At 42.9% G+C, this 26,749-nt stretch overlaps 1 protein-coding gene across 2 annotated transcripts in view; it reads right to left on the minus strand.

The window, feature by feature from the left end:
* DOP1B (DOP1 leucine zipper like protein B) overlaps positions 1–14,883 on the minus strand; it is a 64,194-nt gene extending 49,311 nt beyond the window's left edge. The window contains exons 1-2 of one of the 2 annotated variants that reach the window (XM_058824842.1): positions 14,720–14,883; positions 10,374–10,540 (exon numbers count right to left, since the gene is read on the minus strand). In XM_058824842.1, the coding sequence (XP_058680825.1) occupies positions 10,374–10,511 (138 nt within the window). In that variant the 5' untranslated portion in view covers positions 10,512–10,540; positions 14,720–14,883. Of the gene's footprint in view, positions 1–10,373; positions 10,612–14,719 lie in introns of those variants that run through there. The other variant, XM_058824844.1, reaches the window with a different exon arrangement.
* Positions 14,884–26,749: the final 11,866 nt, after the last annotated feature.

Here is a 26,749-nt window from a genome sequence, read left to right on the forward strand (position 1 = left end):
TTGGAACCCTCAGAGAAACCCCCAGGACTTTGCCTTGGAAGAATAAACCACAGTCTCCACCTGGGCTGAGAGAGAAGAGTTCCCCATGGAGCCTCTCAACACCATCCTCCCCCCCAGTTCCTGTCCCCAAATGTCCCAAATTCTCCTGGTTTCTCTTTTCCCTGTTCCCTCATTGTTTGTGGTATCCCTGGTGGCCACCCCATCTTCGCTGTAGGGTAGTGCCCTTTGTGCCACCCCATTCTTAACCTTGTGCACACCCCATGGTTTGTGTTTTGTCCCTGATTTCCCTTGGGATTGCTGGAATAAACCTTCATTTATCTAAATATTTATCTAAACAAAAACCCATTCTGCCATGGGGAGTGTGGTGTGGCGCTGCTACACCTAAAACCACAGCAGCAGCAAAAACTTCAAACTAAAACCCAACAGAGTGTCCCTCCAGCCCCTGGAAATGGTGTCTCTCCATCTTTCTTGCAGCAGGGGTCATCTCCTCCCAAAATAATCCCTTGGATGTTGTGAAAAGAAAGGGAAATGGAAAAGGAAAAGGATTTTGTGGCCTGAGCAGGACAACACCACAGGCTGAGGGTAGGAATGTGCTCGTTGTTGAGGGAGTGACAAAACTAATTTTTGTCCCCTTAAAAAGGAAATAAGCCCAGAAGTTTCTCATTTTGATTAGGTGAAAAAGGCATCTCATAGGCCTGGGGGACTTCACCTCAAACTTAAGGACAGGAACCAAACAGTCCTACCTGAGCAATTTGCTAGAAAAAGAAGAGAACAAAGAAACCAATGGCTTTTGTGAGGCGTCTTACCAGGGGCAGGAGGGCCTCTTGCACCTGGATGGGTTTTTCTCTGCAAAGAGTTTTGTTATTTTGCCTTTTATTAAAACTTTTCTGCTTCCAACACTGCCACAGAAGCCATCCTGGTGATTTTATGCCTCCAAAGGTAGCTGAGCTACCTTGGGTGTGAAATAGACCTCTAAGAGCTGATGGGACCTGGCTTGAGGAGGCTCCTATTTCTGCTGAGGGCTCTGTGCTCCCACACATTCCCTTTATTTGGACTGTGCCATGGCATGGGCAGGAATGGCATGGGCAGGAATGGGATGGGCAGGAATGGGATGGGCAGGAATGGCATGGGCAGGAATGGCATGGGCAGGAATGGCATGGGCAGGAATGGCATGGGCAGGAATGGGATGCTGGATTTGCTGCCTGGAAGGGAAGAGCAAACCAAAGAGCAGCTTTTCTTTAGTGGGCCTGGTTTTAGGAGAGTTTTCCTCCTGTTGCCAGTTCCTGGCCTTTCAGGTTCTCTTTATGTAACACAGAAATGAAAACACCTGAGTTGATGTGGCTGCTGAAGGAATTGACCTCATTTGCAGATTCTGAGAAAATCACAGAAGGTTTTATACCCAAACCCCACTACACCTATCTCCAGCAGGTTCAGGGATTTGAAACCCCATTCCAACATTTTTAAAGGCTGTGGTTGTCCCAAGAACCCTCCCTGCTGCTTTGCTGGAAGGTTCAGGTTCTTCCCAGCCTGCCCAGAATTGCAGCTCCAATGATTTTAAAAGTTTTGAAAGGAATTCATTGGCAGAGGGATCTCAAATGTTCACTGAGATAAGAGTGAGGTGATAACAGACAGAGTTTTAAATGATAATTAAGCTCCTCCAGCTGACAGGCAAAGTGGAAAAGTTGGATTAGCAAGGTTGAGAAATTGGATTTTTAAATATCCTGAGCGTCCACAAGAGGAAAAAGAACAAAGAATCAAGAATGGTGGAATTTTAACTTTGGCTGGGTTCTTCCCAGCCTGCCCAGAACTGCAGCTCACAGGATTTTAAGAGGTTTTAAAAACATTCATTGGCAGAGGGATCTCAAATGTTCACTGAGATAAGAGTGAGGTGATAATAGAGAGATTTTCAATTATAATTAAACTCCTCCACCTGACAGGAGAAGTTGGATTTTTAAATATCCTGAGCTTCCACAAGACAGAAAAGAACAAAGCATCAGGACCCAGGAATGCTGGGATTACAGCTTTGGCTGGCAGAGGTGAATAAACTCCAGATCCCATCCCACACCTTTTTCTCCAACATTAACACCCAAAGATGCTCAGAATTTCTCTGAAATTGGGCTACAAAAATACAGAATTATCTACAAAAGGAAAACTTGCTATTTTTTGCACCTGTGCCCTAAAATTAAACCACAAGCAGAGAGGAACATTTGCATTTCCTCAGTTCCTGGTTTACTTCCTTCTGCACTAGAAATCTGTTAAAAATAATGATAAAAACTCCATCAAATCAAGGCAATATTTTTATTTCCATCACTAGAGTTCCAGGAAAAGGCAGCATCAATTTCTAAGATTATCTTCAAATAGGAAATACCTAATAATAGAATTCATAATTCTTGCTAAAATATAGTAATTCATATAATAATATAATAAATAATTCTTGTTTAAACAACAGTGGCTGTGAGGAGAGGGGGAGAAGAAGGAACTGTGATCCTTTTTTCCACTGATTCATTTTCCAAGTTAAAAAAAATTCCAAACATAACTCCAGCTTCTATAGAAATACCATAAATAGAATTAATTTTAAAATAGGAGAATGAATTTTAAATTTGGTTGTAAGGAAAGTAGGAACTGGATAAAAATTTATTTATAATATATAAAAATCTATGTAATAAATATAAAATTTTTATCCAAGGATAAAAAGCACTTTGAAAGTTTTTCATTTATATAATAAATAAAAATAAATTGTAGTTTAATATTAAATAATTTGTTTATTAAATTTTAAACATTTCTAATATATATATTTATATGTAATACATTTATATAAGTATATTGTTTTAATCCAAGCATAAAAAGCTGTTTGAAAGTTTGAAATTTATATAATAAAATAAAAAATAACTTATAATTGAATATTAAATAATTTACATTTAGAAAGTTTAAATAATTTATATATATATAAATTTATATCAAATATAGAAATTTTAATGCAAGGATGAAAAGTTTGAAAAATGTGAAATTTATATAATAAATATCTAAAAATAATTTATAATTAATGTTAAATAATTTATATATATTAAAATTTAAATTATATATATATATATCATAAATTTAGAAATTTTTATCCAAAGATACAAAGCAGTTTGGAAGCACAGTTTTAGACCAAATAATACTGAAATGCCTGAATGGATTGGCTTGGAAGGGACATTAAAATAATTTTTAAAATTTATTTATTTATTTATTTTAAATTTTTGTATTTTTATTTTATTTATTTTAATTATTTTTCATTTATACATTTAATTTATTTTTTATTTTATTTATTCTATTTTTATATTTCACTTATTTATAAGTTTATTTTTAGGTTAAAATTATTTATTCATTTGCTAATTTATTTATTTATTTATTACAGATCAGCCTTTGCCATGGCAGGGACACCTCCCACTGTCCCCAGCTGGCCTTGGGCACTGCCAGGGATCCAGGGGCAGCCCCAGCTGCTCTGGGAATTCCCTGGGAATCCTCAGCGCCCCAAATTTCAGGGATTTTCAAAAACCACCCCTTTCCTTATTTCCTCACAGAACCAAAATCCAGTATTTTTTACTCCAATATATTATATATTATATATTATATATTAATATATTATATATTATATATAGTATATATACTATATATATATACTATATATAATAATATATAATATATTATTAATTATATTAAATATAATATATTATTATTATATATAGTAATAATAATATTATTATTACTATATATAATAATATATAATATATATATATCCTTACAGAACCAAAATCCAGTATTTTTTACTCCAATATATTATATATTATATATTATACATTATATATTATATATTATATATTATATATTATATATTATATATTATATATTATATATTATATATTATATATTATTATATATAGTTATTTTCTATATTGTATCTAATATTATATCCAAGATATCTAATAATATGTAATATATAATATAGAAAATATGTAATGTTATATATAATATATAATATACAATATACAATACTAACATAATATATATTATCTATTATATAATATATATTCTAATATATATAATGTATAATATATTATAAATTATATATATAATATATACTATATAATATATAATGTATTATATATTATCTATTATACATTACACATTATATATTATATAGTATATAGTATATGGTATATAGTATGTGGTATATAGTATATAGTATATATTATGCTATATATTATATGTTATATATATTATGTATTATATTATATATCTAATATTATATATCTAATATTACATCCAATATATCTACTATATTCCAGTATATCTAATTTTAGTTCTTCACGTTGCCAACGGAGCCATTTCCCCACTTGCTGCCCCCACCCACAGTTGATATTTCTGGAGCACACATCCCCAAACTGAGCATTTGGGTTTTTATCCAAACTCACACATTTTTATCCTCCAACTGCCTGAAATTCCCCAGCCCTGAACATTTTATATAGATTTACTATTTGTTTATACTCTGAATACAGTGCCAGGCATTTTGGATATAAAAATAATAATATTTGGATATAAAAATAATGTTAAAAGCAGCTATTGCATTGACAAACCCACCTGTACTGAATCAGCAGTTATTTTTAAGTTTAAAAGTTTTAACTTAATTTTAAAATTTAAATAACCCTCCACCCCAGCAGCTTTTTTAGCAAAGTCTGAAATGATTTCTTACTAAAAAATGAAGCTGAAACATCTTTAAAACACTGACATCCATATTTACTGCCTGTTTCATACACCCGCCCATTTATATTCTTATTAGAATATAATATTTATATTCTAATAGTAGAATATATTTGTATAGATATTTGCTATAAACATTATTTATATAAACATTAGAATATTTATATTATTTTAATTATTTATATTTATATAACATCTATATATTTGCATCTGCACATTTATATTCATTTAGAATATTTTTATTTTAATAGTAGAATATAATATTTATATAAATGGCACATATAAACATTAATTATATATATATTAAAACAGAATATTTATATTTCATATTTTAATCATTCATATCTATATAACGTTTCTATATTCACATCTGCCCGTTTATATTCTTACTGGAATATAGTATCTATATTCTAATAGTAGAATATAATATTCATATAAATGTTAGATATAAATATTAATTCTATAAATATTAGAACATATTTATAATATTTTAATTCTTTATGTTTATATAATATTTTATATTTGCATCTGCCCATTTATATGTCTGTTAAATTATATATATATTCTAATATAGAATATTTATATAAATATTAGCTATAAATATTATTTAAATAAATATTATAGGAATAATATTTATATTGTATTATTGTAATTCTTTATATTGATATAATATTTATATGTTTACATCTGCGCATTTATATTCTTATTAGAATATAATATTTATATTCTAATAGTAGAATATAATATTTATGTAAATATTAGCTATAATATTTTAATAAATATTATCTAAATAATATTGATATAGTAATATTTTAATTCTTTATATTGATATAATATCTTTGTATTTGCATCTGCCCATTTATATTCTTATTAGAATATAATATTTATAGTCTAATAGTATAATATCTTTATATAAATGTTAAATATAAATGTTAATTTTATAAATAGTAAAATATAATATTTATATATTTTGATTCTTCCAATTTATATATTTCTATATTTACATCTGCCTATTTGTATTATTATTATAATATAGTATCCATATTCTAATAGTAGAATATAATATTTGTATAAATATTAGCCACAAATATATAAATAATATTTATATTATAATATTTTAATTCTTTAGATTTCTATAATATTTCTATTTTTGCACTTGCCCATTTACATTCTTATTAGAAATATTATTTTCCACTGTTTATCATTTCCCATCATGATCTATTACTCACATTATTCAAAATAACCCCCAAAATCCTTCCCTTCTAAGTTTGGGGTTTGAAATAATTGAGCAAATTCTGTCAATTCTCTCATGCTCACACCTGCAGGTTTTAACTCTGAAGGGGAAATTCATCTCTCCTGACCTCAGAAACCCCAAAATCAGCCCAAAAAAAGGGGTAAAAAAGGGGTGAAACTGCAGCCACTGCTCAGGCTCCCCATAACACCAACAAGGAACAAACAGACTTAGGACAACATTCCTCTGACCTACTTTGGGCAAGGGATGAGTCACAGAACAAAAAATAAACCAAAATAAATCAAATATTCCTCTGCCTGCCTCAAAGCAATGCCAGGTGAAATGAAACGTCACGTCACATAAAGCTCACCTGCCTTCAAGGATAAAATAAAATAAAATAAAATAAAATAAAATAAAATAAAATAAAAATATAAAATAAAAATAATATATAATATAATATAATATATAATATAATATAATATAATATAATATAATATAATATAATATAATATAATATAATATAATATAATATATAATATATAATATGTTATATATCATATATCATACATAATTTATAATGTATAATATATAACATGTAATATATAACATACAATATACAATACATAATATATAATATGTAATATATAATATATAATACATAATATGTAATATATATCATACATAATATATAATGTATAATATATAACATGTAATATATAATATACAATACATAATATGTAATATGTAATATGTAATATATAATACATAATATATAATATGTAATACATAATATATAATACATAATGTATAATATATAATATATGATATATGATATATAATATATAATATATAATATATAATATATAATATATAATATATAATATATAATATATAATATATAATATATAATAATATATAATATATACTATATAATATATAATATATAATACATAATACGTAATATATAATATATAAAATTAATCTCTGCAGATCTGCCAACTGAGCATTCAGATGTTGCTTTCCTGGTTCTACACATCACCAGAAAATATTATTTTGAGCTGTAGAAGCAACAGAGGAACTCCAAATCAAACTCCAGTTTATCCTCAGTAAAATCATTGAGGTTGGAATAAATTTTAAGATCATGAAGGAACAACAGAGAGGCAGCAGATTTGTTTCTCTTCACCAAACTCAATCTTTTACCTCATTTCTAAGGGATAAGATATTTTAAGGGATCATTCATTCTTTCCTTTGCCACCTCTGACCCCATTTCTGTTAGAAAACATCAAAATATTCTTATATTCTTCTAGAATTGTTTAAATATGCTTAGGTTTAGGTCAATCCCTGCTGCTCAAGTCCAAGGTGTTGTGCCAAAATGCCAAGCCATGCATTATAATTTCCCTCTAGTTCAACAAACCACTTTTATATAAAACTATATTTAAAGATCAGCTGTTCAGACCTGATTTCCCTGTGATTTGCAAAGTATTTAGGTTAAAAATTCAAATATACCTGGTTTAGAACAATGGAATCCAAGCTTGGTTGGATTTTCCCTACTTAAGAAATCCTTCCTTCTCTCCTTTGCTGCCTCTGACCCCAGTTCTGTTGGAAAACACCAAAATATTCTTCCAGAACAGTTTAAAAATGTTTTGGGTATAGGTTTAGGTCAATCCTTGCTATTCAAATCCAAGGTGTTGGATGCCAAGCCATGCACTATAATCTTCCTCTATTTCAACAAACCAGTTTAAAAATATTATATTTAATATTTATATTTAAAGATCAGCTGTTCAGACCCGATTTTCCTTTGATTTGCAAAGTATTTAGGTTAAAAATTCAAATCTACCTGGTTTAGAACAATGGAATCCAAGCTTGGTTGGATTTTCCCTACTTACAAAATCCTTTCCTCTCTCCTTTTCTACCTCTGACCCCAGTTCTGTTGGAAAACACCAAAATATTCTTCCAGAACAGTTTAAAAATGTTTTGGGTTTAGGTTTAGGTCAATCCTTGCTATTCAAATCCAAGGTGTTGGATGCCAAGCCATACATTATAATCTTCCTCTATTTCAACAAACCAGTTTAAAAATATTATATTTAATATTTATATTTAAAGATCAGCTGTTCAGACCTGATTTCCCTGTGATTTGCAAAGAATTTAGGTTAAAAATTCAAATATACCTGGTTTAGAACAATGGAATCCAAGCTTGGTTGGATTTTCCCTACTTAAGAAATCCTTCCTTCTCTCCTTTGCTGCCTCTGACCCCAGTTCTGTTGGAAAACACCAAAATATTCTTCCAGAACAGTTTAAAAATGTTTTGGGTTTAGGTTTAGGTCAATCCCTGCTGCATCACTGATACAGAAAGGAAAGCACAGCTCTGCAATAAAATATTTTACATTTCTGAAGCACATCTGCATTTTGCTTTTCCCAGCCCCTGGATGAGCTGGAGGTAATCCTGAGCTTTTACCCCTGAGCTTTATGGAAATAAAACAATGTTTGTGTCTCAACGGTGCCTGCAGGAGAAAAAGTCTCAGAAAATATGACAAAATTGTGGTGTAATGCTGATTTCTCACTGCTCTGGAAAAGAACTTCTGAACTTCTTCATTTCTGGTGTTTTGTCCTTGCCTTTCTCAGCATTTTCATGGAGATGAATCTCAGTTATCCCTGCACACAAGTGACCCCCAGGATCTTTAATAAAACCACGTGGAAATTGTAAAAATAATTTTATTTTATAAACTCATCTCCTTCCTGCTCATGCACCTCCAGCACTGAGGTTTTCCTGGCAGTAACACCTCCTCCCTGATAAAAATCAACAATAATATTTACAGTAATATTTATAATAATATTTATAATAATATTTATAATAATATTTATAATAATGTTTATAGTAATATTTATAATAATATTTCTATTTGAGGCTGTCAGAGACCACCAGGAGTTCAGGGAATTGTTGGAATCCCAAATATAAAAAACTCAGAATTTTGGGTCTGGAAGCCAAAGCTCAGAATTAAACTCAGGATTTGATCTGAGACCTTTGGAAAGTCTCCCAAACTGAGGTGCTGGAAGCAAAAATGTGAATTTATATTTCAAGCACAGAAAAGTTAAGCTAAGTAAAAGAAAGTTTGAAGTTTTAAAGTTTAAGATATGAAAAAATTAAAAGTAACTACAAAGGTAAACAGAGAAATTAGAATGCAGCACTGCATGTTTGTGTCAGAACATAATTAGCAAAGAATAATTAGCTACAGCTTACACTGTAGCACAAGTCCATCAGACAAAATATTTAAATATTGGAGTCAAAAATATAAATATCCTCATTAACAGTGTTTTATTAGTCAATAACTCCTTAAAAATCTTAAAAATTAAGGGTCTTGTGACCTTCTAAACCACACTGAACAATGTGAGCCAAGCTCACCTATATAGAAAATAAAGAAATAAACCTCATCATCCAAACCAACTCAAAAACTCCCATCTCTGATCATTCAAAACTCCTCCAAAAATCCCCATAAATCCTCCAGAAACCCCCAGAGCCACTGACATCTTATTTCCCTTCTCCTCCACATCCCTCCTGGTTTTCAGACAACGCCCAGGGATGAGCACTGGGGAGGATTTGCTGCAGGAATTTTTAAGCTCCTAAAAAGATGAAATCCCTAAAACCCCCCAGCAGATGGGCCTTGGATCAGCTGAGAGCTTTTCCTTGGTTTCTGCTCTGCTGCCACAGATTTGGGCAGTTCTGACCCTGGGTAAAAGCTCAGGTGGGTGCTCAGTGCTCATCTGGGTCCAAACAAAAGATCAAAGCTTTCCTCTCATTAATTATTTCGTATTTTCCCTTTGGAGAAAAGCTTTTTGAAGGCATCTGGCTCTTGATGAGAGCCAGAATCATGGTGAAAAACTGAAGGCAGAAATGTGGAAATGTGTTCCAAAACAACATTTCTGTGTCTCTCCATGGTCATACAAAAAGCACCAAATTTCCCCAAATCCAAGGGAAATGTGACCTTGAAATAAAAGCTTTGACTCAGAAAATATTCTAAAACTTGGCATTAATTAACTCTTTTCTAGAAAAGCTTTTTAGCTGCTCTAGAGTGAGGGTTTCTTTGATGCAAAAATTGAATTAATTAAAATTAAATTAATTAAATTAAATTAACTTAGCAGCATGAAGACAGCAAATACCATTTGCAGGAAAGCTCTTTCACCAGATTTGCTCACTTTTTAAATATAAATTGCTCACATTTATTTTTATATAAATGTGAGCAATTCACCAGAATTTCTCACATTTATATGAAGAAATACTGACTTAGCTCCTTCCATTATTTTTCTTGAGTGAATTTTTAGTTTTTTCAAGTGCTGGAAGTGCCAGAAAAGTTCATAGCAATACAAATATCACAAATAAATGATAAAAATTCCCCTCACACTGTACCTTGTTGAGCTTGCCAAGGGAAGAGATCAGGTCTGCCCATTCACTGGATGATTCAAAGTTCCTCAAAGCTTTCTCAATTGCTGAAGAATAATTCCTGTATCTGTAATCCCCAAGCAAATCCTGCTCTTCTGGATCCATCCTGGCTGCTCATAGCAAGCTGGAGCCTCCTGGAAAACTCAGACAGGCAAAGAGTTACAAAAATCACCCAAATTTCAGCTCTGCCACAGCTGAAATCATAAATATGGACAAGCACTGGCAGCACAATAAACAAGGTAAAATTTCAATACAAAGTTGAAAATAATTCTCAAAATAATTTTGATTCCCCACTGATTTTTTCAAGAGAAAAACTGGAATATTTTCAGTCACTTTTTCCTATTTCCTTTTGGGAAGGTGTTTTCTCATTCCACACACGATAACAAAGGGGAGGATTCCAAAATCTCCCTCCAAGGACTTGGGAATTGCCAATTCTCAAGTTGTAAATTGAGAATTGAGAACTCATCCCCTGTGCTCGGGAATGGGGAGCCTGGAACGGGGAATATTCCTGGAACATGGAATTGGGGAATATTCCCTGTGCAAACACAATTTCCATGGGAATCCTGCTCAAGGGCTCTCAGCCCTCAGCACAGTAACAGGTCAGTAACAGGTCAAAATTTCAACACAAAGTTAAAAATAATTCCCAAATTATTTTGACTCCCCACTGACTTTTTCCAAGAGAAAATTTGGAATTTTTTCAGTCACTTTTTCCTCTTTCCTTTTGGGAAGGTGTTTTCTCATTCCACACACAATAACAAAGGGGGGATTCCAAAATCTCCCTCCAAGGACTTGGGAATTGCCAATTCTCAAGTTGTAAATTGAGAATTGAGAACTCATCCCCTGAGCTCTGGAATGGGGAATATTCCTGGAGCCTGGAATGGGGAATATTCCCTGTGCAAACACAATTTCCATGGGGAATCCTGCTCAAGGGCTCTCAGCCCTCAGCACAAGGAGCTCCAGGTCAAAATTTCAACACAAAGTTAAAAATAATTCCCAAATAATTTTGACTCCCCACTGACTTTTCCAAGAGAAAATCTGGAATTTTTTCAGTCATTTTTTCCTCTTTCCTTTTGGGAAGGTGTTTTCTCATTCCACACACAATAACAAAGGGGAGGATCCCAAAATCTCCCTCCAAGGAGTTGGGAATTGCCAATTCTCAAGTTGTAAATTGAGAATTGAGAACTCATCCCCTGAGCTCTGGAATGGGGAATATTCCTGGAACATGGAATTGGGGAATATTCCCTGTGCAAACACAATTTCCATGGGGAATCCTGCTCAAGGGCTCTCAGCCCTCAGCACAGTAACAGGTCAGTAACAGGTCAAAATTTCAACACAAAGTTAAAAATAATTCCCAAATAATTTTGACTCCCCACTGACTTTTCCAAGAGAAAATCTGGAATTTTTTCAGTCATTTTTTCCTCTTTCCTTTTGGGAAGGTGTTTTCTCATTCCACACACAATAACAAAGGGGAGGATCCCAAAATCTCCCTCCAAGGAGTTGGGAATTGCCAATTCTCAAGTTGTAAATTGAGAATTGAGAACTCATCCCCTGTGCTCGGGAATGGGGAGCCTGGAATGGAGAATATTCCTGGAGCCTGGAATGGGGAATATTCCCTGTGCAAACACAATTTCCATGGGGAATCCTGCTCAAGGGCTCTCAGCCCTCAGCACAGTAACAGGTCAGTAACAGGTCAAAATTTCAACACAAAGTTAAAAATAATTCCCAAATTATTTTGACTCCCCACTGACTTTTTCCAAGAGAAAATTTGGAATTTTTTCAGTCACTTTTTCCTATTTCCTTTCGGGAAGGTGTTTTCTCATTCCACACACAATAACAAAGGGGGGGATTCCAAAATCTCCCTCCAAGGAGTTGGGAATTGCCTTCAGAACTCATCCCCTGTGGTTGGAATGGGGAGCCTGGAATGGGGAATATTCCTGGAACATGGAATGGGGAATATTCCCTGTGCAAACACAATTTCCATGGGGAATCCTGCTCAAGGAGCTCTCAGAGCACAGTAAACAGGTCAGTAACAGGTCAAAATTTCAACAAAAATTTAAAAATAATTCCCAAATTAATTTTGACTTCCCACTGCCTCTCCCAAAAGATTTTCAGTCACTTTTTCCTATTTCTGGAAGGTGTTTTCCCATTCCACACACAGTAACAAAAGGGAGGATCCCAAAGTTTCCCTCCAAGGAGCTGGGAATTGCCTTCAGAACTCATCCCCTGTGGTTGGAATGGGGAATATTCCCTGGGCAAACACAACTCCCCAGACAAACCCTGCTCAAGGGCTCTCAGCCCTCAGCACAAGGAGCTCTCAGAGCTCTGCAGCTCCACTTGGCAGCAGCAGATGCTCAAGGGCAAGTCCAAGGTGTTGTGCCAAAATGCCAAGCCATGCATTATAATCTACCTCTAGTTCAATAAACAATTAAAAATATTTTTATATTTAAAGATCAGCTGTTCAGACCTGATTTTCCTGTGTTTTGCAAAGTATTTAGGTTAAAAATTAAAATATGCCTGGTTTAGAACAATGGAATCCAAGCATGGTTGGATTTTCCCTACTTAAAAATCTTCCTTCCCTACTTCAAAAATCCTTCCTTCTCTCCTTTGCTGCCTCTGACCCCAGTTCTGTTAGAAAGCATCAAAATATTTTTCTAGAACAGTTTAAATATGATTAGGTTTAGGTTTAGGTCAATCCCTGCTGCATCACTGATACAGAAATGAAACCACAGCTCTGCAATAAAATATTTTATATTTCTGAAGGACATCTGCATTCAGTCTCCTGCTGTTAGGACACAAAAACAAACCCAAGCCATCCTCCATGTCCTTTAGAGCATTAAATTTGTTGTAACAAACAACTTTAACTCCATCAATAGAAAAGGTTTGGTAAGAAACCCTCAAAAGCAGAAAAGTGCTGGATGAAATTAAAAACCAGAAAGGATTTTAAGTGCAGGTTTAAGGCACTTTTGCACTCCCCTGAGCAGGATTGAGGCATTGCCAATAAAACCACTCTGTGCCAGCCAAGCCAGACCCACCTCCATGGAAAAATAAAATTATCACACACAATGTCATCAGGGCCAGATTGGCTTGGTTTGTTTGGCTACAAAGAGGATTTAATTTTGTCTTTATCAGGATGTTTGCAGTGCTGCTCACAGCAGAGAGAGTGAAATCAGGGAATAACATTTCATTTATCTGGGATCCAGCTCTGCTTGTTCCAAAAAAAAAAAAAGAAATTAAAGTCAATCCTCCCATAAAACCCAATAAAGTGGAAAAGCTGCAAGATACTGTCAGCAAAAATTAGGAGTAATTTGATACAAACACTGGGCAAGAAATGGAACTCTATTTGCCTCATCTCATCTAAGGATCTTAATCGCGGATTGTTTCCACTGCTGAGGACAAAGCAGGAGTGGGAAGTTTTTCCAGCAGCTCTCTGCCAAGTCAGGGCTGCTGCCACTTCCATGGAGAGGAGATTTGTGTGGGTCACTCACAATCAGGCAGCTGCTCTGCTGACAGGACACAACAGCTCTCAAGGTATTTATTTAATCAGGATTTCTGCAGTGAAAAGACAGGTAAAGGGTTGATTTCCACACAGGACAGCAGGGATGATTTAGTGCGGGTTGGTATTCCTGCACCTCAGCTGCCAGATGTCAGCAAGGTTGGATAAAAGCCAGGAATTGAAATAAGGTAAATAGATCATGTTTGTGCTTGGACACAAAGGCAGGAAAGTAAGTAATAACATAAAATAATTAAAAACCCATACAAAACCCACTTGCTTTTTGGTTAGTGACCTTTAGGCGCACAACCCAAACCCAGGTCACAAACTTCCCCAGCAAACCCCGATGTAAATAATCATTTATCACTTCCCCCACTGATGCTGCCAGGCTCTTTTCAGCGGTCAGGGCGAGGAGCGACGGCCAGAAATTAACCCAGGAAATCCCACCCCAGCCTGAGGAAGAGCTCCTTCCGTGGAGGCGGCGGAGAACCATGGAACGTGCCGAGCTGGGGGAGCTCCATCAGGATCACCCAGAGCCCCAAATCCCACGCCGGGCACCCCGGGCAGCGCTGGCCAGAGGCTCCCGGGGCTCTCGGGCCGTGCCCGTTCCCGGGAATGCCGCGGGTGTCCCTGGCTGGGGCCGTTCCGAGCCCGCCCGTGTCACCGGCTCCAGGTGAGCGCCGTGGCACGGCCGGGTGGGGACGGCGATCCCCTTCCAGCCCCGCCCGTTCCGCGATCCCGGCACTCCGGCCTGGCCAGCGCTGCCCCCTCAGCCGGGTCCCCTCCCGTCCCTTCCCGTCCCCTCCCCGCCACCGTCGCCTACCTGCGCAGGGCCCCGCTCCTCCCGGGGCCGGCGGCGACGAGAGGGGAACCGGGCGGCGGCGGGGCGGGAGCGGCTCCGCAGTCCCTATGGAAACGCGCCCTATGGAGAGCCGGCCCTATGGAAATGCGCCCTATGGAAGCCCGGCCCTATGGAAATGTGCCCTATGGAGAGCCGACGCTATGGGAGCCCGGCCCTATGGAAATGTGCCCTATGGAGAGCCGACGCTATGGGAGCCCGGCCTATGGAAGCCCGGCCCTATGGAAATGCGCCCTATGGAAGCCCGGCCCTATGGAACGCCACCGCCCCCGCCCGCGCCGCCAGGCCCGCAGCGGGGCCGCACCACCGAGCGCCGCGCAGGGAGCGCCGAGCCATCGCGGTGCGGGAGGGCTCCAGCTGTGCCGATAAGCCGAGGGCTCTGGCGTTGTCACCCTGTGTCATTGTCACGCGCTGTCGCTGTCACCTTTCTCCCGGTGTCATCCTCTGTCGTGTCGTGCCACAGCCCGCAGCGCGTCACCTGCTTTTCCCCCCCCGGAGGAAGATGGTACAGCCCGGCGGGCAGCCAGGGGCGCTGAGCGCCCTCTGGCGGCGCGGGCAGGGACGGCGGCTCCGCATCGGGAGAGCCCCGGGATGCTGAGGGAGAACCCGGGATGAACCGGGACAGCTCCGGAAAGCACCGGGAGAACCCGGGATGAACCGGGACAGCTCTAGGAAACACCAGGGGAGCCCCGGAAAACCCTGGGAGAGCCCCGGGAAACACCGGGAGAGCTCCGGCATGCACCGGGAGAGCCCCAGGATGTACCAGGAGAGCTCCGAGAGCGCCCCGGGAAGCACCGGGAGAACCTCAGGATGCACCGGGACAGCCCCGGGAAACACCGGGAGAGCTCCAGGAAGCACCGGGAGAGCTCGAGGATGTACCGGGAGAGCCCCGGGAAACACAGGGAGAGCCTCGGGATGCACGGGGATGTGAGAAACACGACTCACTATTTAGAATTTTTATCAAAGTTTCTTAAGGGATAAAAGGGATAAAATCCAGCGCTAGGTACTTGGCTATTTGCCAAAAGCACACGGTTAACTTAAACTATGTTTTATTTTTAAAATACTTTCATTTTCATATATTTTGTAATTTCTATATATTTTATTTTTATATATACTTATATTTTAATATATGTATATATTTTATATTTTTATATATATTATATTTACTGTGACATTACATGCATATTCATAAGAGTTCATACATATTCAAACATCCCTGTGAGTTTAGATGTTCTTTTGCTTGGTTTTAACCTTTGACTTGTCTTCATGCCATCTCATAGATTAAACTAATATATTTTATTTCTTCTTCCGTCCTGTTGTATTTTCGCTCCCTGATAACGGGGATCAATAAATTCTTATTTTTTCAGTGCTTTGGTCTCTGTTTATTTATATATACATAAAATATATCTAATTATATAATTATTTATATATATTATATAAAATAATATATTATTACACTGACTTAGTGACATGTAAAAGCATTTCAACATCTTACAATCTCTATTATGATACAGTCTAAGACAGTATATTAGATATACAGATATTACATTATTACAATATAGAGATATTACACTACTATGTGGATTTAGGGATTTTGGAATTTGGATTTCCAAGTTTTTGGAAACTTTTTTGGTTTTTATGAGAGACTGGATGTCACATTTATAGAGTTTGGGTTCCATGTAAGGAGCTGTCAGTTTGCTTGGAAAAAGGTGATTGTGCTGGAGGAATTTTAGTCCAGTGACAGCAAACCAAAGGAACAAACCAACCAAAGAAAATCAAAATACCCATGGGAAGTAAAATACAGGGTTGTGCCTGAAATGGATTCAAATATTGATATATATTACTGACATATTATTATATTGATATATTGCGGAATATTGATATATTCCCCTTTCCTTCTTGTTTTTCCCTTTGCCATCCCTTCCCCTCTTCTTCCCCTCTTCCCCTTCCCCCTTTTGTTCTTCCCTCTTTCACTTCTCTCTTTATTTTTGGGGGTTTTTTTGGTTTGGTTTTTTTTTTTTTTTTTTTTTTGTTTTTTTGTGGTTTTGTTTGTTTGTTTGTTTTTGTTTTGAAACATGCAGACAGAAAATCCTGGTTGCTCAAAGCAGCTGGAAAAAAAATTAAAAATCAAGGGAAATGCATGAATTCACTTTTTCAAGGTGAGAGAAGAGAAACTGTTCAGATTTGCATGATGCTGTTTCACTAATGACCCCTGATAAGTTACATTAAGTATTAAGTAACACATTAAACATTAAGTTACATTACATTAAATAAAATAAATATATTTAGTGTTACATTAATGTACTGTTTTCCTTTCTTGGCACCACCTGCCTCTCCCCTTCCTTGCTAGAATTTAGGAATTTAACCATTCCAAATTGCAATGCCACCAATTCAAATTTCAATTTCTAAATTTTAGAATTCTTCTTGGAAATGCTGCTCAGAGCTTCTAAGCAGGTGCTTAACTGAGCAAAGAATTTGTATTTTTTATGATTTCCTTAAGACATAACATTTATCTCCTAAAATACGGTGTATTTCTTATTATGTTTTCCAATTTCTTTCTCAGGAGGGAGAGCTGGATGGTTTTTAAGCTTCCTTCCAAGCCAGAGATTCTGTGATTCTGTGGTAGTGACATGCCATGGAAAGACCAGTAAATCACATCTAGAAGTGTTGTACAGGACAACAGCCCATGATTGTTTAATGATTATTTCATTATTGTTATTATTAACCCTTAAACTTCACACAGAGCAAGGGCACTACAATCTGAGAGCCACAAAACAATCCCCACACAACAGACCTGGGAGAGAAGTAGGGGAGGCAGTTAATAAAAAAAAAAAAAGAAAAGAAAAACAAGAGAGAGACAGGACATAAAGAATTGATAAATTTCAGTTGGACATTGCAAATTCTGTGCAGAGCCCTGCCCTGGCACTGTGCCCCTTCTCAGAGCACATTCCCTCTTCCAGGGGCAGCAACTGCTGCTCCTCCTTCCCTGAATCCCCCTCCATATCTGAAAAACATCTGTCCTGTCCTTCCTTTTCTTCATCCCATTGGAAGTTGGTATAAATTACCAGATAATGGTCATAAATAATAAAGAAAAAACCCATAAATAACTTATGCAATTATGTATTAGCTTTTGCATGTTGTTATTGATCAGAAGTATTTAGATGTGGTATAAATTATAACTTTTTTTAGGTGATTGTAAATATAATATCATGTCATATCCATCAGCTTAAGGAGGTACTGTATGGTTCATAGAGGAGAGGAAGCCAAGGAGCACTGGGAAAGATGATGAAATTGCTGATCTCATCTTATGGATATTTGCAGATTGGGACTAAATAACCCCAGTGGAAAATGCTTGGTAGGCCTAAAACCAGCAGATATACTTTGCCGAAGCTGTAAGTGGTGTGTGCTGTGAGTAGAGCAGTGACTCCATGGACACGCAGTGCTGCTTACTTGCTTTCTTTACAAATAAAGATCTAAAAATGAAATTGGGTTTAGCTATGTAAATTTTCTCACACGCTCTGTGTTTGTTTGGCCCATGTGGGCAGAGTGGCCTTGCGCGCTGCCCCTGCCCCGCTCGGCTTCCCGTGCCCGGCAAAGGCGCCCAGGCCGCGCTCGGTGCCCCCGGCTGTGGCTGCTGAAGGCAGGGCCGAGCCCCGGTGCCCGGCAGAGCCCTGAGGGACGCCCCTGCTGCCCGGGCTCCCGCGGCTCCTGGAGCCGCTGCCCACGAGTGCCCGGCCCGTCCGTGCGGCCAATTCCTGGTGCCCTGGGCAGCGCAGGCGGCAAAGCCAGGGCTCTGCACTGTGGGGCTGGGGCTGTCCTGGGGCAGCGTGGCCAAAGCCTCTCAGGGCTCTGGGCACAGCAGGGCCAAAGGCCACAAGTGCGGGGCTGCTCCAGCCACTTCCTGGCTGCTGCACTGATGTTGGACTGCCCCGGGTGGCCCTTGGTGACACAGGCACACGGTGTCGGGGCCCTTTGTGATGTGGGACGTGGTGGTGGCCAGAGAGCCTTGTGACATCAGGGAGCCCCGGCCTGGCTGAGGGTGTCTAAGGGGCGCAGAGCCCTGCGGTGCCCAGTCGCAGGAGAGCCGCTCTCTGTGCAGGAAGCAGCTCCCTGTGTCTGTCTGCACTGGACGCCCACAGCGACAGAGGCCGACAGCGACAGACGAGGACAGCGAGGAGGACAAAGGCAACTCCAACTCCCGGTCGCCAGCCCCTTGCCCAGCTGGCTGGAGGCCCCCAGCGGGCAGTGGTCGGGGGCAGTGGGCAGGTCAGTGCTGCCCCTGTCACAGACTGAGGAGGAGGAGAGGCCCTTTGCCCGAGTGGACCACGAGCTTTCCCAGTGGGAAGGTGACACTGAAGAGGAGCTTTCCCTGTGGGAAGGTGTGCAAGAGAGAAGTGCTGAGAGTCCAAAAAATGTCCCAGCAGAGATCCAGGAGCTGCCAAGAGCTGTACCAATGTCAGGTACGTGTGAGAGCTGGGGAAGTTTCCCAGTGCAGAGGTGGGACACACCAAGAGCTCTAGGAAGGGAAAGAAACTGTCACAGTGTGGGAGCTGTAGCAGTGGGGAGAGTCCTCAGTGAGATGGACCAAGAGGTGTGAGAGGGGGAAAAATGTTTCACAACCCAAGAGGTAACCCAGTGGGAAATAGACATGAGAGGGCAGCAGGAGTTGGGATGGGGAAAAGACAAAAGATCCCACGAGCTGTCCCTGCAGAGAGATGTGAGTGTCCCAGATGATTCCCAGTGGGATGATGCCCAAGAGCTTTCCCAGAGGGAAGGGGAAAGGTACCAACACCTCTGACCATGAAGACCAGATGTGCACTGTCACATGTCCCAATGGGAAGACAGGAGAGAGCTGGAATTGTCCCAGGTGAGAGCCAGCAGTGACAAGGAGCTGTGCCAAGGAGCAGATGCTGCAGCCCCAGAGCTGCCCTGGTGGGACGATGGCAGTGAGGGAAAGCTGTCCCAGTGGGAGGGAGATGTGAGCAGGCAGGAGCTGTCCCAGTGGAGAAATGCCATCAGCTCTGAGATGTGGGACAGATCCTTGCTAGCAGTGAGTGAGGAGGAGCCTGAGCCTTGTCCCGCAGGGGGCCCAGCTGTGGCAGCCCCGTGGGCACAGAGGTGGCAGCAGAGGCAGTGCCTGCCCCAACCAGCGCCTCTCCTTCCCTACAGAGCCCCACGGAGGCCGAGCCGGCAGCTGCTGCCCCAGCGGGAGCTGCTGAGCAGGAGGAGCCCCTCGAGCTTCTCCTGTCCCAAGGGGAAGATTTGGGAGACCAAGAGCTGCTGCCGGGGGAGGATGATGTGAGCTCCTGCTCTGGGGAGGAGCCTGTGGGCTCATGGAAGGATGAGGAGGACTCCCAGCTGTGTCCTTCATCCTGTGATGAGGAGCTGTCCCAGGTAGAAGAGGCCATGGAGCTCTCTCCAGGTGAGAGCACCACCGAGTCAGAGCTGTCCAAAGAGGAAGAGGCAATCGAGGACATCCCAGAGGACAGCACAAGTGACCAGGAGCTGTCCTCATTGGAAGAGGACATCGAGGTCATTCCAGAGGACAGCATGAGTGACCAGGACCATTCTGAAGTGGATGCGGTCATCGAGGTTGTTCCAGGGGACAACACGAGTGACGAGGAGCTGTCCTCATTGGAAGAGGACATCGAGGACATTCCAGAGGACAGCATGAGTGACCAGGAGCTGTCCTCTGTGGAAAAGGACATTGAGGACACTCCAGAGGACAGCACCGGTGACCAGGAGCTGTCCTCAGTGGAGGAGGACTTTGAGGACACTCCAGAGGACAGCATCAGTGACCAGGAGCTGTCCTCAGTGGAGGAGGACATTGAGGACACTCCAGAGGACAGCGTCAGTGACCAGGAGCTGTCCTCTGTGGAAGAGGACATTGAGGACACTCCAGAGGACAGCATGAGTGACCAGGAGCTGTCCTCAGTGGAGGAGGACCTCGAGGATATTCCAGAGGACAGCATGAGTGACCAGGAGCTGTCCTCAGTGGAGGAGGACATCGAGGTCTCTCCAGGGGACAGAACACGTGAGGAGAAGCTGTCCCCTCTGGAAGAGAACATTGTGGTGGTATCAAGGGACAACCCGACTGATGAGGAGCTGCCCAAAGTGGAAGAGGCCATTGAGCTTGGTCCAGAGGACAGCACGGCTCTTCCCCCAGAGAGGCCCAGCTCTGCCAGCCCCGTGGGCACAGAGGAGGCAGCAGAGGCAGCCCCTGCCCTGCCCAGCTCCTCTCCTGCCCTGGCCCGTGCCACGGAGGCCGAGCTGGCAGCTGCTGCCTGGTGTGGAGCTGCTGAGGAGGCGGCAGTGGGGTCAGTGCTGGCAGTGCCCCAGAGGATGAACGACTCCAATGAGGAAATGAAATTTTGGCAGTTCTTGGATGACCTGGAGCCTTTCCTTGTTGGAGACCCAGAGCTGTCCCAGGAGGTGTGTGACTGTGAACGATGCATGGGGGAAGATCTGCCCCACATCAAGCATGGCACCGGGACCAAGCCCTTGGCCCCAGAGGAGGATGAGTGGGACGAGGTGAGCGTCATGGAGCTGCCCCCAGAAGAGGATGAAGACCTAAAAGGGAAAGTTTTCGGGGCAGATGGGCTCCCAGTGCCTTTCCCTCAGGAGGCCTGGGCTGAGGGCCCAGCACAGGAGCCGTGCAGCCAAGGGCCGGCGCCTGCCCCGCACAGCCCCCCCGGGCCCTGCCCTGCCCCGCTGGCATTCCCGGCCCCCGGGGAGCAGCCGCAGTGGGCAGGGGCAGAGTCAGAGCTGGCACAGGAAGGCAGCCAGGAGACCTTGCATTGGGACAGTGACTGGGACGCCTCCAGTGAGGAAGGGGAAAGTGAGTCAGAGCTGTCCCAAGGGACAGACTTTTCTCTGGAAGAAGTGTCCGAGCTGGAGGATGATGCGAGCTCCAGCTCTTGGGACTTCTTGCGAGCCAGTGTGGGCCCAGTGAAGGAGGAGGGCAGCCAGGCTTGTCCCGCAGAGGGGCCCCGCTGTGGCAGCCCCGTGGGCACAGAGGTGGCAGCAGAGGCAGCCCCTGCCCTGCCCAGCTCCTCTCCTGCCCCGGGCCGTGCCACGGAGGCCGAGCCGGCAGCCGCTGCCCGGGGCGGAGCTGCTGAGGAGGCGGCAGCGGGGGCGGCGCCTGCCCCGCACAGCCCCCCCGGGCCCTGCCCTGCCCCGCTGGCATTCCCGGCCCCCGGGGAGCAGCCGCAGTGGGCAGGGGCAGAGTCAGAGCTGGCAGGGTCAGAGCTGTCCCTGGAAGGCAGCCAGGAGACCTCGGCTTCGGACAGTGAGCCCTGCCCTGAGTGGGACATCTACAGTGTGGGTTGGGAAGAGGAGTGGGCAGTGCCAGGGTCACAGCTGACGGGGCCACGGCTGTTCCTGGAGGGCAGCCAGGAGACATCGCCTTTTTCCAGTGAGCCCTGCAGTGAGAGGGACGCCTACAGCGAGAGAGAAGAGGAGGAAGGTGAAGTGAAGTCCCTGCCGTCACTGCTCTGGGCAGACTCTTCTCTGGAAGAGGTGTCCCAGCTGGCAGTTCCTGCCCTGGCCAGCGCCTCTCCTGCCCCGGGCTGTCCCACGGAGGCCGAGCCGGCAGCTGCTGCCCCGTGCGGGGCTGCTCAGGAGGTGTTGCCTGGTGTAGCCAAGGCCAGGAAACGTCCCTCCCGCTTCAGGCGGGCGCTGCGGGCGCTGCGGGGGCTCTTCCGCTGTCCCTGCCTGAGGCCACGGCCCGAGGAGTAAACAAATTATTAGAAGATGAAGAAGATGAAGATGAAGACAAAGAAGACAAAGAAGAAAAAGAGGAGAAAAGAAGACAATGAAGTGAACATGAAGATGATGGAGACCAACAAGACCATGAAGACCAAGTGGAAAAAGATTTTGAAGAAGAAGATGACTGTCTCAGTTTTGAGACAAATTGAAGAGAGTATAGTCCCTAATGCAACGTCTCCTCTCAAGGCTTTCAGAAATTGCCCTCCGCATGCTGAAAATGCATACCAAGAGAGGAAAGTGGGAAAACCCAGACGCGACAGTTAATTCCAACAGAATGCTCACAGAACTCTCTCCCCTGGCCCACACAGGCACAGGAACAAAGACCCAAAATTCCTCGAAAATGGGGCAAACGTTGGAGAATTTCCCCTTCCCAGCTTGGGGTGCGAGTGGCAGCGGCTTTCCCGCTGAGGGCAGTGGAGCTGCCCCAGAGGAGTTCCATGCAGCAGCAGGCACAGCCCTGGCGGCTCTCTGGGCTCCTGCACCTCCTGTCCAGGGCAGCCAAAGCAGCTGGGCCGGAGTCTCTGGCTGTGCTTTCTGTGCCCGCCGGGGCTCCTTGATGCTTGGGGCCGGAACGGGACGGCCCCGCTGCCGCCGGTGCCGCTGCTCTGGTGTGGGAGCAGCAGCTGTTGGGTTCAGCTGGAGGGGCTGAAAGATTGCTGCTGCAGCTCCTCCAAGGCAGGCAAGGGAAAAGCTTTTGTATGGGCCGGCAAAGCCAAGCAAGCCAAGCAAAACTGCAGCAGGCAGAGCCAGGAACAGCTGGGCAGTGTGGCTTGGAAAATGGGCAGCCAAAGAGCCCAAAGCTCCCCCCTTGCCCGCCCCACGCACACCCGGCCCCGGCCTGGAAGGTGCAGCAACCATTTCTGGGGCACAAAGCAGAGGCTCCTGGAACGGACTCTCAGCACAAACCACTGCAAGACAACGGCAAAGAAGACAAACTCAAAGAAGACCAAGAAGATGAAGACGACAAAGAGGAAGAAGACAAAGACGGAGAAGGCTTATTTAAGGATCCTTAGAAGAAGAATAGGAATAAGAACTTAGAAATCCTTAGAAAAAGAAGAGTACTAGGAATAGGAATAAGAATTTAAAATATGTAGAAGAAGAAGAAAAAGAAGAATAGGAATAGGAATAGGGATAGGAATAGGAATAGGAGTACAAGTTTAAAAATACAAAGAAGTAATAAAGAAGAAGACTATAAGATAGAGCAGTATGAAGACGAAGAGTAATATTAAGAAGGATAAGAATAGAAAAAAGAATGAATAAATAAAACTAGAAAAATTATCATTTTATTTAATATTGTATATTTATATTATAGTCTAGGATATAAAAAAAGTAATAGAACATATACTCAAATTACCATATATTCTAATGTCCCAACACTGTTCCCGTTCTTGATGAATTTGTGTGTTTTGTAATAAAGTTTCTGAAAAGGAACAAGAACAGAGTGCCCAGGTTTCATTTCTGTCTCTCGGCGGTGCCGATGCATTTTCCCAGGCAGTGGCACGGAGTCCCCTGTGAGCAGGGAGTGCTCAGCCCCAGCGCAGCGGGAGAGTTGCCGGCCGGGCGGGCAGGGCAGGGCTGGCGCTGCTCTCTGCAGCTGAACTGAAGGCGCCCGTTGGGGCCGGCTGAGAGAGAGCTGTGCTGGGAGAGAGCCCTTGGCAGCGGGGCTGTGCAGCCGCCAGAGCGGAGCCAGCACAGCCCCGCTGGGACGCTGCCCGTGGCCCGGCAGCCCGGCTGCCTCAGAAGGGCAGCGCCGGTTGGGCGTGGGCCAGGAGCAAGGGCTGCTCCTTGCCGTGCTTGCTGTGCCTGAGAAGGTGCTGCAAAGGCTCTTCTCCCCATTTTCCCTTCTAGTTTGCACCCAGAACACGCAGCAGAAGGAACTTGCCGCTGAGCCTGTGGCTGAAGCCTTGCCCCCTCTGCTCCCCTGTCCCTGCCCAGGGCCTGCTCAGCAGAAAGCAGCTGTGGAGTCACTTCTGGAGTCCGTACAACTCCTACAGGACGCAGCGCTTGGGGCTGGCAGGGACCTTACAGCTCATGGAGTTCCAGCTGTTTATCTCCTGCTCTGGGTCTCCAATCTCTGGCAGGAGCTTCCTCTTTCTTTCCCTCATTCTACCTCACACTTTTCGGGCAAATAGTTGTTGTTGAATCAAATCCCTCAGTTGTGCTCCTATGGTCCCATTTGCCCCTTAATTGGGGCAGAGCCATCTTCCTCTCATCACATGGTGACACGTGGGCAGGGACACCTTCCACTATCCCAGGTGGCTCCCAGCCCCATCCCAGATTTTCGTTGTTTTAGGAGAACTTTCACAGAGTCCCAGGATCACAGCTCCAGGGCCGGGAGCTCCTGCTCAGCCCCTGCAGCAGCTCCGTGTGGGACAGCAGGGCCGGGTCCTGCCCAGCCCCGGGTGGCGCCGCTGCCGTCCCGGTGAGGCCGCGCTCGGAGCGGCCCCGCGGCGCTGCCGGGCCCTGCTCTGTCCCTGGGCTCGGGGCCGTGTCCCTGCCGGGCCCTGCTCTGTCCCTGGGCTCGGGGCCGTATCCCTGCGGGGCCCTGCTCTGTCCCTGGGCTCGGGGCCGTGTCCCTGCCGGGCCCTGCTCTGTCCCTGGGCTCGGGGCCGTATCCCTGCAGGGCCCTGCTCTGTCCCTGGGCTCGGGGCCGTGTCCCTGCAGCCCCGCAGGGCCCTGAGCTCTGGGCACTCGCTGCCGGGGTTTGCTGGTGGCTGCACTGGTTGCTGTGTCCCCGTTCCCAGCAGAAGCCACTGAGGGGGCCCCCAGTAGCTTGGGGACACGTGGCCTTGGTGGCCCTCCTGTGCCACCCTCGCAGATTCATCCCAGGAATGAGAACTGGGCTTGGAAACAAAGGCCCCATCTTGGCATAAGATGGTTTTTGGGCTTTTCATGACGTTTATTTATTTGTTGTGATTTTTGTTGTTCAGAGAAACAGCAGAGCCAGATAATCTGCTCTTCATTTAGGAATGCTCCTCAGGAATAATATATATTTTTTTATATATCACTGTGTCTTTACCTTTTTTCTTAAGAATTACAACCCAGCCTCTGTGATTGAGCTTGTAGAATGGGTTATGGGATGTGTTCTAGGCCAAAGTTTGATTTTAGCATTGTTATGATAATTTTTTCTATTTAATACCAGTTTTTTGTTGATCTGAGGGGCCGTCACTCTGCATGGAGAGTGATAACCCTTTGAAAGGGCAGCCTGAGAATAAATACCTGTTTCTTCCAGCCCAACTGAGAGTGAGGGAAATATCAGGGAAGTGAGTGGTTACCAGGGAAATTCTCCACCAATTTGGTTGTTCAGCCTGGAAGAGGCTCAGAGGAGGCCTCATTGCTCTGCACAACTCCCTGATGGTGAAGGAGGATGGGGCTCTGCTGCCGTGTCCCAAGGGAAAGGAGAGGAAATGGCCTCAAGTTGTTCCACAGGAGATCCAGATTGGAGATTTGAAAAAAATTGCTCTCACAGAGTGGTCAGGCCTTGGGCTGAGCTGCCCAGGGAGGTTTGGAGTCCCTGTGTGTGGGAGTGCTCAGGAGGAGTCTGGATGTGGCCTTGGGGACAGGGATTGGGGTGATGCTGGAGGTGCTACAGGATGACCTTGAAGATTTTATAGATAGATATTATATCATTAGCTTTTTGCACTTATTGAAATGGATTTTATGTGGGTAATGTTAAAGTAACTTTGTTATAGAGTTTTTATTTCTGTTGTTAATTAAACTCAGTGAAATAGCTGATACCAGCGTGCTTGTGTTAAACTCCTTGCTTGGGTGGGATAACACCCAATGCACACAGGATGAGCACACCTGTACACATCTGCCAGCTATCAGCGCTCACCCTCTGAAGGCAGTGTGGGCCAAGGCCAAAACTGAAGATGATGCTACAAAAGGGAGTAAAAGCACAACCCAAGAATGTGCATGCTCTAAAAAAGTCGACCCAAGAAGAAGATATGCTAAATAGTTCTTGGAATATGTAAACTGGTTTGGGGAAAGGTTTTCTGTGCATAAGGGTCTATAAATATGCAAAGGGATGGTGGAATGAAAAGATATTTAAGAGCTATCCCCAAAGATAACAGGGTGGTGCTGGCTGAAGTGCCTGTGCATTGGCTGTAACAGCCTTTGCTCTGTGCTCCTTGTCTAAACATCTTTTATTAAACTTTTTACGTTTTCACAGGAGAATGAACGTGGTTTTCACAAAGGTCTCTTCCAACCCTGCTAGTTCAGTGATTC

This window comes from Ammospiza caudacuta, chromosome 2 (genome assembly GCF_027887145.1).
Source record: "Ammospiza caudacuta isolate bAmmCau1 chromosome 2, bAmmCau1.pri, whole genome shotgun sequence".
Taxonomy (NCBI): Eukaryota; Metazoa; Chordata; class Aves; order Passeriformes; family Passerellidae; genus Ammospiza; species Ammospiza caudacuta.